This window comes from Oncorhynchus nerka, linkage group LG8 (assembly GCF_034236695.1).
Source record: "Oncorhynchus nerka isolate Pitt River linkage group LG8, Oner_Uvic_2.0, whole genome shotgun sequence".
NCBI classification, from domain to species: Eukaryota; Metazoa; Chordata; class Actinopteri; order Salmoniformes; family Salmonidae; genus Oncorhynchus; species Oncorhynchus nerka.
Window position 1 is genome coordinate 57,589,832 of NC_088403.1, and position 13,514 is coordinate 57,603,345.

The 13,514-nt window shown below is 44.6% G+C and overlaps 1 protein-coding gene across 2 annotated transcripts in view; it reads right to left on the reverse strand.

Moving 5' to 3' along the window:
- Positions 1 to 13,514, reverse strand: part of LOC115133640 (mitogen-activated protein kinase kinase kinase kinase 2-like) — a 31,230-nt gene that overhangs the window by 16,235 nt on the left and 1,481 nt on the right. For both annotated transcript variants that reach the window (XM_029667081.2, XM_029667080.2), the window contains exons 2-11: positions 6,301 to 6,358; positions 4,596 to 4,683; positions 3,990 to 4,054; positions 3,856 to 3,911; positions 2,865 to 2,912; positions 2,689 to 2,731; positions 2,387 to 2,459; positions 1,937 to 2,068; positions 614 to 676; positions 348 to 429 (exon numbers count right to left, since the gene is read on the reverse strand). In XM_029667081.2, coding sequence (XP_029522941.1) covers positions 348 to 429; positions 614 to 676; positions 1,937 to 2,068; positions 2,387 to 2,459; positions 2,689 to 2,731; positions 2,865 to 2,912; positions 3,856 to 3,911; positions 3,990 to 4,054; positions 4,596 to 4,683; positions 6,301 to 6,358 — 708 coding nt within the window. The remainder of the gene's footprint in view (positions 1 to 347; positions 430 to 613; positions 677 to 1,936; positions 2,069 to 2,386; positions 2,460 to 2,688; positions 2,732 to 2,864; positions 2,913 to 3,855; positions 3,912 to 3,989; positions 4,055 to 4,595; positions 4,684 to 6,300; positions 6,359 to 13,514) is intronic.

Below are 13,514 nucleotides of genomic sequence, written 5' to 3' on the forward strand. Positions count from 1 at the left end.
TCCTGAATGCTGATTGGCTGAAAGCTGTGGTATACCACAAGTATGACCAAAAATGTATTTTTACTGTAGTAATTATATTGGTAACCAGTTTACAATAGCAATAAGGCAATATACCACAGCTAAGGAATGTTCATACGCACGACGCAACGCGGAGTGCCTGGACACAGCCCTTAGCTGTGGTGTATTGGCCATATATCACAAACCCCCGAGGTGCCTTTATAAATCTTTTGTCATACCCGTGGTATACGGTCTGATATACCACGGCTGTCAGCCAATCAGCATTCAGGGCTCGAACCACCCAGTTTATAATGATGAATTAATAATGAGCAGAGTGCACAGTAGTGTACCTGCAGTAAAGTTTCGGCCGACGGCCTCTTCCTAGGGTTCTTGATGAGGGACATCTTCACAAAGCTCTGGAACCCTGCAGACCTTCAGGGAGGGTGACAGAGATGAGACAGCAGAAATACATACCCATCCTGGAGAATATGGATGCTGCATTCAAAGAACAGTCTAGTGTCAGGAGGATGCTTTTAGAGTACAGGTATGTCACAGATGCTGCATTCTGAGTTGTCTGAATTATTTTGGGAATACGGTGTGATCATATTCATCTCACCACTTGGTCTTGTCCTTGAGCCTGGGAGGCTGGAAGCTGCTTTTTGACATCAACATCAAGGCTCTGGAACACAGTTTTAATAGTTTGAAATGTCAACACGGTAGAAAACCTAGCCTGGTATGCTGGAAGCTTCTATTTGACATCAACATCAAGGCTCTGTTACACAGTTTTAATAGTTTGAAATGTCAACACCGTGGAAAACCTAGCCTGGTTGTAGAGATCTGTTTATTATGTGCTTAAGCCAACTCCTTTGTCATTCGTTGACATGTTTGGCATAACAACGAGCACTACAGAGGGGGGTTGTCTGTAGCACAAATACATGTGCTACCAAAGTGTGGGCGATAGTTTTGAGTCACACACCAAACTATTATACCATATTGAGGTATGTGGATAACCCACAAAAATGCAACATAACACAAATATCTATCTTCATCTGTCTCTCTTTAATCCAACTTTTCAATGAATTATGGTGGATCTAAAGGAATGAAGAAAAAGGGGATAGAATGGAAACTACTTATAGTTGAGGTTAAGGCTAGAGTCCAGAGGGGACTGGTATGGAGCCAAGTCTGTGTCCCTGTCTCTTCCTGGATATCTGGATCTGTTTTTGCCTGTCTGTGCCTCTGTCTCTTTTTGTGTCTGTGCCTCTGTCTCTGTTTGTGCCTCGGTCTCTGTTTGTGTCTGTGCCTCTGTCTCTGTTTGTGTCTGTGCCTCTGTCTCTGTTTGTGTCTGTGCCTCTGTCTCTGTTTGTGTCTGTGCCTCTGTCTCTGTTTGTGTCTGTGCCTCTGTCTCTGTTTGTGTCTGTGCCTCTGTCTCTGTTTGTGTCTGTGCCTCTGTCTCTGTTTGTGTCTGTGCCTCTGTCTCTTTTTGTGTCTGTGCCTCTGTCTCTGTTTGTGTCTGTGCCTCGGTCTCTGTTTCTGTCTGTGCCTCTGTCTCTGTTTGTGTCTGTGCCTCTGTCTCTTTTTGTGTCTGTGCCTCTGTCTCTTTTTGTGTCTGTGCCTCTGTCTCTGTTTGTGTCTGTGCCTCGGTCTCTGTTTCTGTCTGTGCCTCTGTCTCTGTTTGTGTCTGTGCCTCTGTCTCTGTTTGTGTCTGTGCCTCTGTTTCTGTCTGTGCCTCTGTCTCTGTTTGTGTCTGTGCCTCTGTCTCTGTTTGTGTCTGTGCCTCTGTTTCTGTCTGTGCCTCTGTCTCTGTTTCTGTCTGTACCTCTGTCTCTGTTTGTGCCTCTGTCTCTGTTTGTGTCTGTGCCTCTGTTTCTGTCTGTGCCTCTGTCTCTGTTTGTGTCTGTGTCTCCGTCTGTGCCTGTGTTGGTGTCTGTGCCTGTCTCACCTCATAGGGTGGAGGTCAAACATTGGCGGCTGGAGCTCTGCCAGCTCGATGGCCGTGATGCCTACCGCCCAGATGTCACACAGATGGTTGTACCCACCCTTCTTCTCCACTGCTGCCACCTCCGGTGCCATCCTGGCACGGGAACATAAATACCAGTCAGATGAAATTAATAGTATAATGGTTAGAATGCATTGTAAGACTTGTCATGTAAATAAAATATTATAATTTCATAATGATCCTGAAAGTTGTTCTGTTAGAAGACACATGTACGACTATGACCAAACCAATCAGTGTTTACGTAAAGAACCGACCAATCAGTATCTACGTAAAGCAGACCAATCAGTGTCTATGTAAAGAAGCTAATTGATACGGTGAAAGTAAGGATGAAGTATATACGTTTCAATGAGAGTCATAACGTTGAAGGTCGTGGTTTGAGTTCAGTTATCTTACCAGTAGGGAGTTCCTATAAAAGACTTCCTCTTGGCTACAGAAGCACTGATCTCTGCAGCAACTCCAAAATCGGCTGCAGGAAAACAGAGACAGAGAGTCAGAGACAGTCTAGTCGCCGAGGGAGACTGAATCCAGAATCCAATATGTATTACGAGTGGCATGTTTTTAGCACGCTAGTTAACCTCAAAGTTATTGCAGACAGTGTGTGTGTGTGTGTGTGTGTGTGTGTGTGTGTGTGTGTGTGTGTGTGTGTGTGTGTGTGTGATGGATGGATGGATGGTATAGAATAGATGTTCACTGACCCAATTTGATGTCTCCTCGTTCTGTGATGAGGATATTTGCTCCCTATAGACAGATGGACACACACACACACACACAAGCGCACATACACACAAACACACAGACAAGCTCACAAAGACATAAACACAGAAGATCCACAGACTGACAACAATGACATACAGCTATGTCAAAATGATACCTTTATGTCCCTATGCATTTTACTTGTCTCATGCAGGTGGTACAAGCCCTGTCGAAAAACAAAAACACAGAATCAATTTGACAAATCTCTCAACCTCATCATTAGTTCACCCCACAAGCAGAGATCGGCAAAAAATGATAAAATACAATTCCAAAATATCCTAAAGACCAATGTATCAAAATAAAATACAAAATAATTTTGCAAAGTATTGTATTGAATTAGAATACATAGAAACAGACCCTATATCATTTTATTTCAGGAGTGTTGAAAATGATTTAGAAAATACAAAATACTCTCTAAAGTATCTTGTTACAAAATACATTGGATTGTAGTTCAGGCCACTGAAATTCAAATGACAAAATACTCAAAAGTATTGAAATACTAATTTCAAATACAAGTAACAGAAATTCTGCCCATCTCTGCCTACAAGCCTATTGGAGCCAGTCACAACACAACAGTGAGCAACAAACAGGGCCGGCCCCAGACATAAGCAACATAAGCAGTCGCTTAGGGCCCCCAGCCCATTAGCCCCCTCCCTCCAAAACAAGTCCATATATTTTGGAGGGAACTCAGTCGGGGTCTCAACTTACTGTTGAGAGTTAGAATAGTAGAATACACAAGGTGTACATTTGAAATGTGGTTTTCCATCAGAAGTTTTTCTCTTGTTTTGTCAGTCAATGACAGTCACTCGATTAGCCATGTCAGCTAACAATTTTATATTGGTAAGTTAGTCTAACCAGTTATCTAAATGTGTAGCAATCATGGCCGAATGCAGACCTGGCAATCTCCCCAAAAGGTTAGAGCCGGCCCTGGCAACAAACAAACTGCTGACATGAATAAGGGAGGTAATGTTATGTTGCTGTGCTGTGTGTGGTGCCACGAAACTTGATGCTCCGCTTTCCTGTGGTGAGAAAGACATGCGATTATATTGTGACTGTATCCCCCCCAGTTAGGAAAGTGAGAAAGCTCATATGTTATATGACTGACTAACCTGGAGGGTTTCTCTGCAGGTGTAGGCTATCTGCTTCTCTTTGAACGGCCCAGTCACTGTGGAAAGACCGGTAGAGACCTGAGATTAATGGCACATACAAGGGAGGGTGGAAAAATAGTTTTAGCTGTGCGTACCGTGGTAAATGTCTTGTAACGACCCCCCTCCACAGTACTCCATGCAAATCCATAATTTAGTGTTCCTGCAAAAATGATAGATACATTTTTATTATCAGTCTTTTGTCAATGCCTTCTGTTCCGTTGGCTTTCCAGACTAAAAAAGGGTATTTACATCTGAATATTTAGACAGTTTTCTGAGAACTTGGCTGTAGAGAAGTTTTACTATCCAAACATATCACATTATTATCTGCCCTTGAAATGTTACAGAGGTAACAACACTCAGACGCTCCAAGAGGACCAAACTAAAAAAGGAGAAAATCTTGAGCGAAATCATTTCAAAGTCAGTGACAGAGTGTGTGTGTGTGTGTGCGTGCATATGTTTCTCCCTATGTGTTTGTTAGTGACCTCTATCAGCAATAGAGCTTTTTTTGTGTGTGTCAACGTTATTTGGAGCACGACATTATCTGTGGTGTGGGAGAGAGTGTTGCATTCTATGTCCTAGTAGTGGGTGTTTGAGATAAGAGTGGAATTCGACACATCCAAGAACACTCAGAATCCAAGGAATTCCATGGATGGACGTGGACCGTCATAAAGTGTCAAATCAGACAAGCTTAAACAATGTACCTGTGATAGCTGCCGAAATAAGCCACAATGTTCTTGTGCTTACATTCCTTCATCATAGTGATCTCCTGCTGGATGGATGTGATATCACCTGAACAGAGAGCATGCAGGTCACATGTCCTGACATCTCAACACTAATATTAATATAAGTACTAGAACTACTACTACTACTGCTACTACTACTGCAGCTACTACCATTACTACTGCTGCTGCTACTACCATTACTACTGCTGCTGCTGCTCCTACTACTACTTCTGCTGCTACTACTATTGCTACTACTACTGCTACTACTATTGCTGCTACTACTATTGCTGCTACTACTACTGCTGCTGTTACTACTACTACTGCTGCTACTGTAACAGTATAACTTTAGACCGTCCCCTCGCCCATACCTGGGCACGAACCAGGGACCCTCTGCACACATCAACAACAGTCACCCACGAAGCATCGTTACGCATCGCTCCACAAAAGCTGCGGCCCTTGCAGAGCAAGGGGAACCACTACTTCAAGGTCTCAGAGCAAGTGACGTCACCGATTGAAACGCTATTTAGCACACACAGCCGCTAACTAGCTAGCTGTTTCACATCCGTTACACTACTACTACTGCTGCTACTACTACTGCTGATGCTACTACTACTGCTGCTACTACTATTGCTGCTACTACTACTGCTGCTACTACTGCTGATGCTACTACTATTGCTGCTACTGCTGCTACTACTTTTACTGCTACTACTGCAGCTACTACTACTGCTGCTACTACTATTACTGCTGCTACTACTACTGCTACTACTACTACTATTACTCCTACTGCTGCTGCTACTACTGCTGCCTGTACTACCACTGCTGCTACTACTACTACTATTACTACTACTGCTGCTACTACTACTACTATTACTACTACTGCTGCTGCTACTACTACTGCTGCTACTCCTACTGCTACTACTACTGCTGCTACTCCTACTGCTGCTGCTACTACTGCTGCTACTACTACTACTACTGCTGCTACTACTACTACTACTGCTGCCTGTACTACCACTGCTGCTACTACTACTACTATTACTACTACTGCTGCTACTACTACTACTACTGCTGCTACTACCACTGCTGCTACTATTAGTGCTGCTACTACTACTGCTGCTGCTACTACTACTGCTACTACTACTGCTGCTACTACTACTACTGCTGCTACTACTACTGCTGCTACTACTACTGCTGCTACTACTACTACTGATGCTACTACTGCTACTGCTGCTACTACTGATACTAGTACTGAGACTAGTACTAGAACTATACTGCTACTACTACTACTACTACTACTGCTACTACTGCTGCTGATTCTACTGCTACTACTGATACCACTACTACTACTATTACTGATACTAATAATACTACTACTGATACCAGTACTACAACTGCTACTACTACTACTGCTGCTGCTGCTACTACTACTGCTTCTACTACTACTATTGCTGCTGCTACTACTACTACTGCTGCTACTACTACAATTTTTGCTGCTACTACTACTACTACTGCTACTACTTCTACTTCTACTGATACTACTGCTAATCCTACTACTGATACTACTACTTTTACTGATACTACTACTATGACTACTATTAAGAATGTACTACACAAAATATGCATGAAGGCTAAACATGCAAGAAATGACCCATAATACAGGTCTGACAACACTGAGCTGTTCACTTACCAGGATCCAGTTTGACTATTTTGATGGCTGCCATTGCTGAACTCCTGATGTTTCGAGCCTGAGGGAAAGGATAAAGTTAGCTGTGAGTGATTACTAGTGTGAACTTTCCTGTGAACAGGCTACAGAGTATACAGGCCACAGAATGCCATATATTGGTCAGCAGCAGGACATAGGCCTACAGTACTAGATTCCATTAGAGTGGAACAAAACCAACAGTAATCAATGTTTCCTTACGTCTATTGCATCAACTTGCCGATGACTCCTTGCAATTGCTCTATTTACAATAGTCTATTATCTTTTTCTTAATGCATTTTCATCTCTGTTTGGAGGCCCTGGGCATCCATCCAAGACTCAAACCCCCTAGTCAGCCATCTTGATGATAAATGTCCCAATATTAGTTAGTTCCTGGTTTTCTGTCCCGGCTGGTCACCTGCTATCTCTGACATTCAGCATAACCTTGTATTGATGCAACAGCAGGAGACAGGGTGTGTTGGATGGTGAGAGGCCTGTTGGTGAGAGGCCTGTCTGTTCTACACAGTCCCAGGACACATCCGAAATAGCACCCTCAATCAAATTGGATTTGTCACATGCGCCGAATACAAAAGGTTTAGACTTCACAGTGAAATGCTTACTTACGAGCCCTTTCCCAACAATGCAGCGTTAAAAAGTAAGTAAACATTAGCAAAAATAAATAAATAAAGGAAATAGTAACACATTTTTTTATTTTATTTCACATTTATTTAACCAGGTAGGCCAGTTGAGAACAAGTTCTCAATTACAACTGTGACCTGGCCAAGATAAAGCAAAGCAGTGTGACACAAACAACAACATAGAGTTACACATGGAATAAACAAACATACAGTCAATAACACAATACAGTGTGTGCAAATGAGGTAAGATTAGGGAGGTAAGGCAATAAATAGGCTGTAGTGGCGAAGAAATTACTATTCAGCAATTAAACACTGAAGTGAAATGTGCAGAAGATGAATGTGAAAGTTGAGATACTGGGGTGCAAAGGAGCAAAAAACCCACAAAAAACAATATGGGGATGAGGTACTTGGATGGGTTATTTACAGATGGGCTATGTACAGGTGCAGTGATCTGTGAGCTGCTCTGACAGCTGATGCTTAAAGTTATTGAGGGAGATATGAGTCTCCAGCTTCAGTGATTTTTGCAATTCGTTCCAGTCATTGGCAGCAGAGAACTGGAAGGAAAGGCGGCCAAAGGAGGAATAGGCTTTGGGGGTGACCAGTGAGATATACCTGCTGGAGTGGGTGCTACGGGTGGGTGCTGCTATGGTGACCAGTGACCTGAGATAAGGTGGGGCTTTACCAAGCAAAGACTTATAGATGACCTGGAGCCAGTGGGTTGGCGACGAATATGAAGCGAGGGCCAGCCAACGAGAGCATACAGGTCGCAGTGGTGGGTAGTATATGGGGCTTTGGTGACAAAACGGATGGCACTGTGATTGACTGCATCCAATTTGCTGAGTAGAGTTTTGGAGGCTATTTTATAAATGACATCACCGAAGTCCAGGATAGGTAGGTAGTATAGTCAGTTTTACGAGGGTATGTTTGGCAGCATGAGTGAAGGATGCTTTGTTGCGAAATAGGAAGCCAATTCCAGATTTAATTTTGGATTGGAGATGCTTAATGTGAGTCTGGAAGGAGAGTTTACAGTCTAACCAGACACCTAGTTATTTATAATTGTCCACATATTCTAAGTCAGAACCGTCCAGAGTAGTGATGCTAGACGGGCGGGCGGATGAGGGCAGTGATCGGTTGAAGAGCATGCATTTAGTTTTACTAGCATTTAAGAGCAGTTGGAGGCCACAGAAGGAGAGTTGCATGGCATTGAAGCTCATCTGGAGGTTAGCTAACACAGTGTCCAAAGAAGGGCCAGAAGTATAGAGAATGGTGTCGTCTGCATAGAGGTGGAACAGAGAATCACCAGTAGCAAGAGCGACATCATTGATGTATAGAGAAAAGATTAAATAACTATAAAGAGGCTACATACAAGGAGTTCCGGTACTGAGTCAATGTGCATGGCTACAAGGTAATTGAGGTAATATGTACATGTAGGTGTCCATGTACATGTATTGTGTAAGTGTGTGTGTGTGGCGTCAATTTGCATGTGTGTACGTACAGTACATTCGGAAAGTATTCAGAGCTCTTGACGTTTTTTCCACATTTTGTTACGTTACAGCCTTATTCTAAAATTAACTCAATAAAATCTACACACATTACTGATTTTTTTTTTTTTGCACATATACTAAAAATAAAAATCAGAAATACCGTAAGTACAGTAGTATTCAGACCCTTTGCAATGAGACTCAAAATTGATCCTGTTTCCATTGATCATCCTTGAGATGTTTCTACAACTTGATTGGAGTCCACCTGTGGTAATGAAATGATTTGGAAAAGCACACGCCTGTCTATATAAGTCCCACAGTTGACAGTGCATGTCAGAGCAAAAACCAAGCCACGAGGTCGAAGGAATTGTCTGTAGAGCTCAGAGACAAGATTGTGTCGACACAGTTCTGGGGAAGTGTACCAAAAAAATTCTGCAGCATTGAAGGTCCCCAAGAATACAGTGGCCTCCATCATTCTTAAATGGAAGACGTTTGGAACCACCGAGACTCTTCCTAGAGCTGGCCGCCCGGCCAAAATGAGCAATTGGGGGAGAAGGGTCTTGGTCAGGGATGTGACCAAGAACCCGATGGTCACTCTGACAGAGCTCCAGAGTTCCTCTGTGGAGATGGGAGAACCTTCCAGAAGGACAACCTTCTCTGCAGCACTCCACCAATCAGGCCTTTATGGTAGAGTGGCCATTGGAAGCCACACCTCAGCAAAAGGCACATGACAGCCCGCTTGGAGTTTGCAATAAGGCACGTAAAGGACTCTCAGACCATGAGAAACTTTACTGATATTTCAGTTTTTTATTTATAATTTTGCAAAAATGTTCCCAAAAATGTTTTTGTTTTGTCATTATGGAGGTATTATGTGTAGATTGATAAGGGAGAAAAAACTATTTAATCAATTTTAGAATAAGGCTGTAGCGTAACAAAATGTGGAACAAGTCAAGGGGTCTGAATACTTTCCAAAAGCACTGTATTTTGGATGTGTGATTATATGTAGTGTGTGTGTGTGTGTGTGTTTGTTTGTTAGTGTAGTGTGTGTGAGTGTGTGGTTAGAGTCCAGTGAACGTGTGGGTAGAGTCCAGTGAGTGTGTGGGTAGAGTCCAGTGAACATGTGGGTAGAGTCCAGTGAGTGTGTGGGTAGAGTCCAGTGAACGTGTGGGTAGAATCCAGTGAGTGTGTGGGTAGAGTCCAGTGAGTGTGTGGGTAGAGTCCAGTGAGCGTGTGGGTAGAGTCCAGTGAGTGTGTGGGTAGAGTCCAGTGAACGTGTGGGTAGAATCCAGTGAGCGTGTGGGTAGAGTCCAGTGAACGTGTGGGTAGAGTCCAGTGAGCGTGTGGGTAGAGTCCAGTGAGCGTGTGGGTAGAGTCCAGTGAGTGTGTGGGTAGAGTCCAGTGAACGTGTGGGTAGAGTCCAGTGAGCGTGTGGGTAGAGTCCAGTGAGCGTGTGGGTAGAGTCCAGTGAGCGTGTGGGTAGAGTCCAGTGAGTGTGTGGGTAGAGTCCACTGAACGTGTGGGTAGAATCCAGTGAGCGTGTGGGTAGAGTCCAGTGAACGTGTGGGTAGAGTCCAGTGAGCGTGTGGGTAGAGTCCAGTGAGCGTGTGGGTAGAGTTCAGTGAGTGTGTGGGTAGAGTCCAGTGAACGTGTGGGTAGAGTCCAGTGAGCGTGTGGGTAGAGTCCAGTGAGCGTGTGGGTAGAGTCCAGTGAGTGTGTGGGTAGAGTCCAGTGAACGTGTGGGTAGAGTCCAGTGAGTGTTGTATAGAGCCGGTGCAAGAATGTCAGTGCAAAAAAACAAAACAAGGGTGTCAGTGTAAATAGTCCGGGTAGACATTTGATTAACTGTTCAGCAGTCTTATGACTTGGGGGTAGAAGCTGTTCAGGAGCCTTTTGGTTGCAGACTTGGCACTCTGGTACCGCTTGCCGTGCCGTAGTATAGAGAACAGTCTATGACTTGGGTGGCTGGAGTCTTTGACAATTTTTAGGGCCTTCCTCTGACACTGCCTGGTGTAGAGGTCCTGGATGGCAGGGAGCTCATCCCCAGTGATGTACTGGGCCGTACGCACTACCCTCTGTAGCTCCTTGCGGTCGGACGTCAAGCAGTTTCCATACCAGACAGTGATGCAGCCAGGCAAGATGCTCTCAATGGTGCAACTGTTTTTGAGAATATTTTCAGCCTCCTGATGGGGAAGAGGCGTTGTCATGCCCTCTTCACGACTGTGTTGGTGGGTTTGGACTATCATAGGTCCTTAGTGATGTGGACACCGAGGAACTTGAAGCTCTCGACCCGCTTCACCACAGCCCTGTTTATGTGAATGTTTACTATAGTCCACGATTAGGTACTTTGTCTTGCTGACGTTGAAGAAGAGGTTGTTGTCCTGGCACCACACTGTCAGGTCTCTGACCTCCTCCCTTTAGGCCGTCTCATCATCATCGTCGGCGATCAGGCCTACCACTGTTGTGTTGTCTGCAAACTTAATGATGGTGTTGGAGTCATGCGTGGCCATGCAGTCATGGATGAACAGGGAGTACAGGAGGGGACTAAGCACGCACACCTAAAGGCCCCATGTTGAGGGTCAGCGTGGCGGAGGTGTTGTTGCCTACCTTCATCACCTGGGGCAGCCCATCAGGAAGTTTAATCTCAGGGTCCTTAATTTAGTGACGAGCTTGGAGGGCACTATGGTGTTGAACACTGAGCTTTAGTCAGTGAAAAGCATTCTCACATAGGTGTTCATTTTGTCCAGGTGGGAAAGGACAGTGTGGAGTGCAATAGAGATTGCGTCATTTGTGGATCTGTTGGGGCAGTACGCGAATTGGATTGGGCCCAGAGGGCCTGGGATGATGTTGTTGATGTGAGCAATGAACAGCATTTCATGGCTACAGATGTGAGTGCTACGGGACGATAGTCATTTAGACAGGTTACCTTGGCATTCTTGGCCACAGGGACTATAGTTGTCTGCTTGAAACATATAGGTATTACAGACTGGATCAGGGAGAGGTTGAAAATGCTAGTGAAGACTCTTAACAGCTGGTCAGTGCATGCTCTCAGTATGCGCCCTGGTAGGCTCGCGTCACTGGACAGCTCGCGGCTGGGTTTCCCTTTGTAATCTGTGATAGTTTGCAAGCCCTGCCACGTCCAACGAGCATCAGAGCCGGAGTAGTAGGATTTGATCTTGGTCCTGTGTTAACTCTTTGCCTGTTTTATGGTTCGTTGGAGGGCGTAGCGGGATTTCTTAAAAGCATCCGTATTAGTGTCTCGCTCCTTGAAATCAGCAGCTCTAGCCTTTAGCTCAGTGCGTATTTTGCCTGTAATCCATGGCTTCTGGTTGGGATATGTACATACAGTCCCCGTGGGGACGATGACGTCGATGCACTTATTAATGAAGTCGGTGACTGATGTGGTACATTCCTCGACCCTATTCCCTGTTTAGTGCACTACTTTTTTATCAGGGCATGCAGAAGGAATAGGGTTTCACTTCAAACTCGGATGCAGACAGACTTAGAGCTTTAGAAGTGTCAAGGTCATCGACATGGTTTATATTGGGACATCAGCCATTACGTAACAAGTGCTGAGCGAAAAGTCCCTGCTTTTGAATCCAAAGGATGTTGTTTGCAATGTCCATCCGACGTTCATCCACTGTCCATCCGACGTTCGTCCACTGTCCATCCGACGTTCGTCCACTGTCCATCCGACGTTCATCCACTGTCCATCCGACGTTCGTCCACTGTCCATCCGACGTTCGTCCACTGTCCATCCGACGTTCGTCCACTGTCCATCCGACGTTCATCCACTGTCCATCTGACGTTAGTCTATTTCCTCCTGTTTTGTCCTGTAAATATGTATTGCTCCCATTCTTTCAGAAAGGTCAAACGTTGATGTGACGTCAGGTTTTAAGGCCCTTAGCTCTCTCTATGCACGACAAGCATAGAATCAGCCAATGGGCTTTCAGGTTGCCTGTAAACAAAACCTGATGCTCGGCAACACCAAATTCATGTTTCTTTCCCCGTTATACGAGAGCACTTCCTGTGACTGAAGTGACAGTAATGTCTCTTTTAAGGTTGGTCACTGGGCAGCCTGAAATAACAGTGTGCTGTGGGATAGAGTTACAGACAATGGGACTGAAGATAAAACTTTGATCAAAATTCCATAAGTTCTTTCTCACAAAGCTTGATTGAATCAGAGTGGAAATGACATACAACAAAAACACAGACAGATTTCCTGTATGACACATTTCAGTAGCATGTTGCATTAAACTGGCCTTGGACCATTAATGATATTCAGTGAGAGATAGATAGGCCCACAACTGCAGTAACAGCGCACATGTTAGTGTGTGCGTGATGTAACGTGCGGTGACAAACGACCTGCAGCCCACAGTGTGACAGTGATGACTGAGCTCTGCAGTGCGGCTGCTGGTTTGTGAAACACTTTTCTGTTCGGTGGGTTTTCCCCCACCATCGAACCCCAGGCAATCTCAGTCAGGTCATAACAAGCATATAACTATGAATGTACGTACGTTCTCCTCATCCTGTCTTCGGCTTACTTTTGCATGCACACCAGAACGAACACAAGACAAAAGGAACTATTCACTCGTTAAAGAAAACACCTAATGGGGTCTTTGCGATTATCAGAAAAAGAAACCATTCTTGACTATGCAGCGAGGGACATACTTTCTATTAGTTACATAGCCACAAAAGATCACACACTTGAACACTGATCCCTCAGCTGGGTAGCAAGAGGTTTCGTGGATCTTGTGAACAATGGTCACCTTGAATGTCCATACAGTCAGAGAGCCCACTAGGTAATAGGGCCGGTTGTTTGACCCCTGACCGCCAGGCAGCTCCACTGAAGCTGGAGAAACAGAATAGTGGAGGAGAAGATGAGTACGGAGAGGTAGTGGGGGATGACAACAGGCCATTGTCTGTGGGACAGTAACAGTTTCCTCATTCACAGCAAGCAGGCACAGCCCGGGCATTTACATGTGTCTAAGGCACCCCAGTGCACATTACGTAACTTCGAGACTGAGAGAAAGTACATTTCTAAGGGATATTTTGAATTGTTCATAAATCTGTTCTTCGTCCAGCA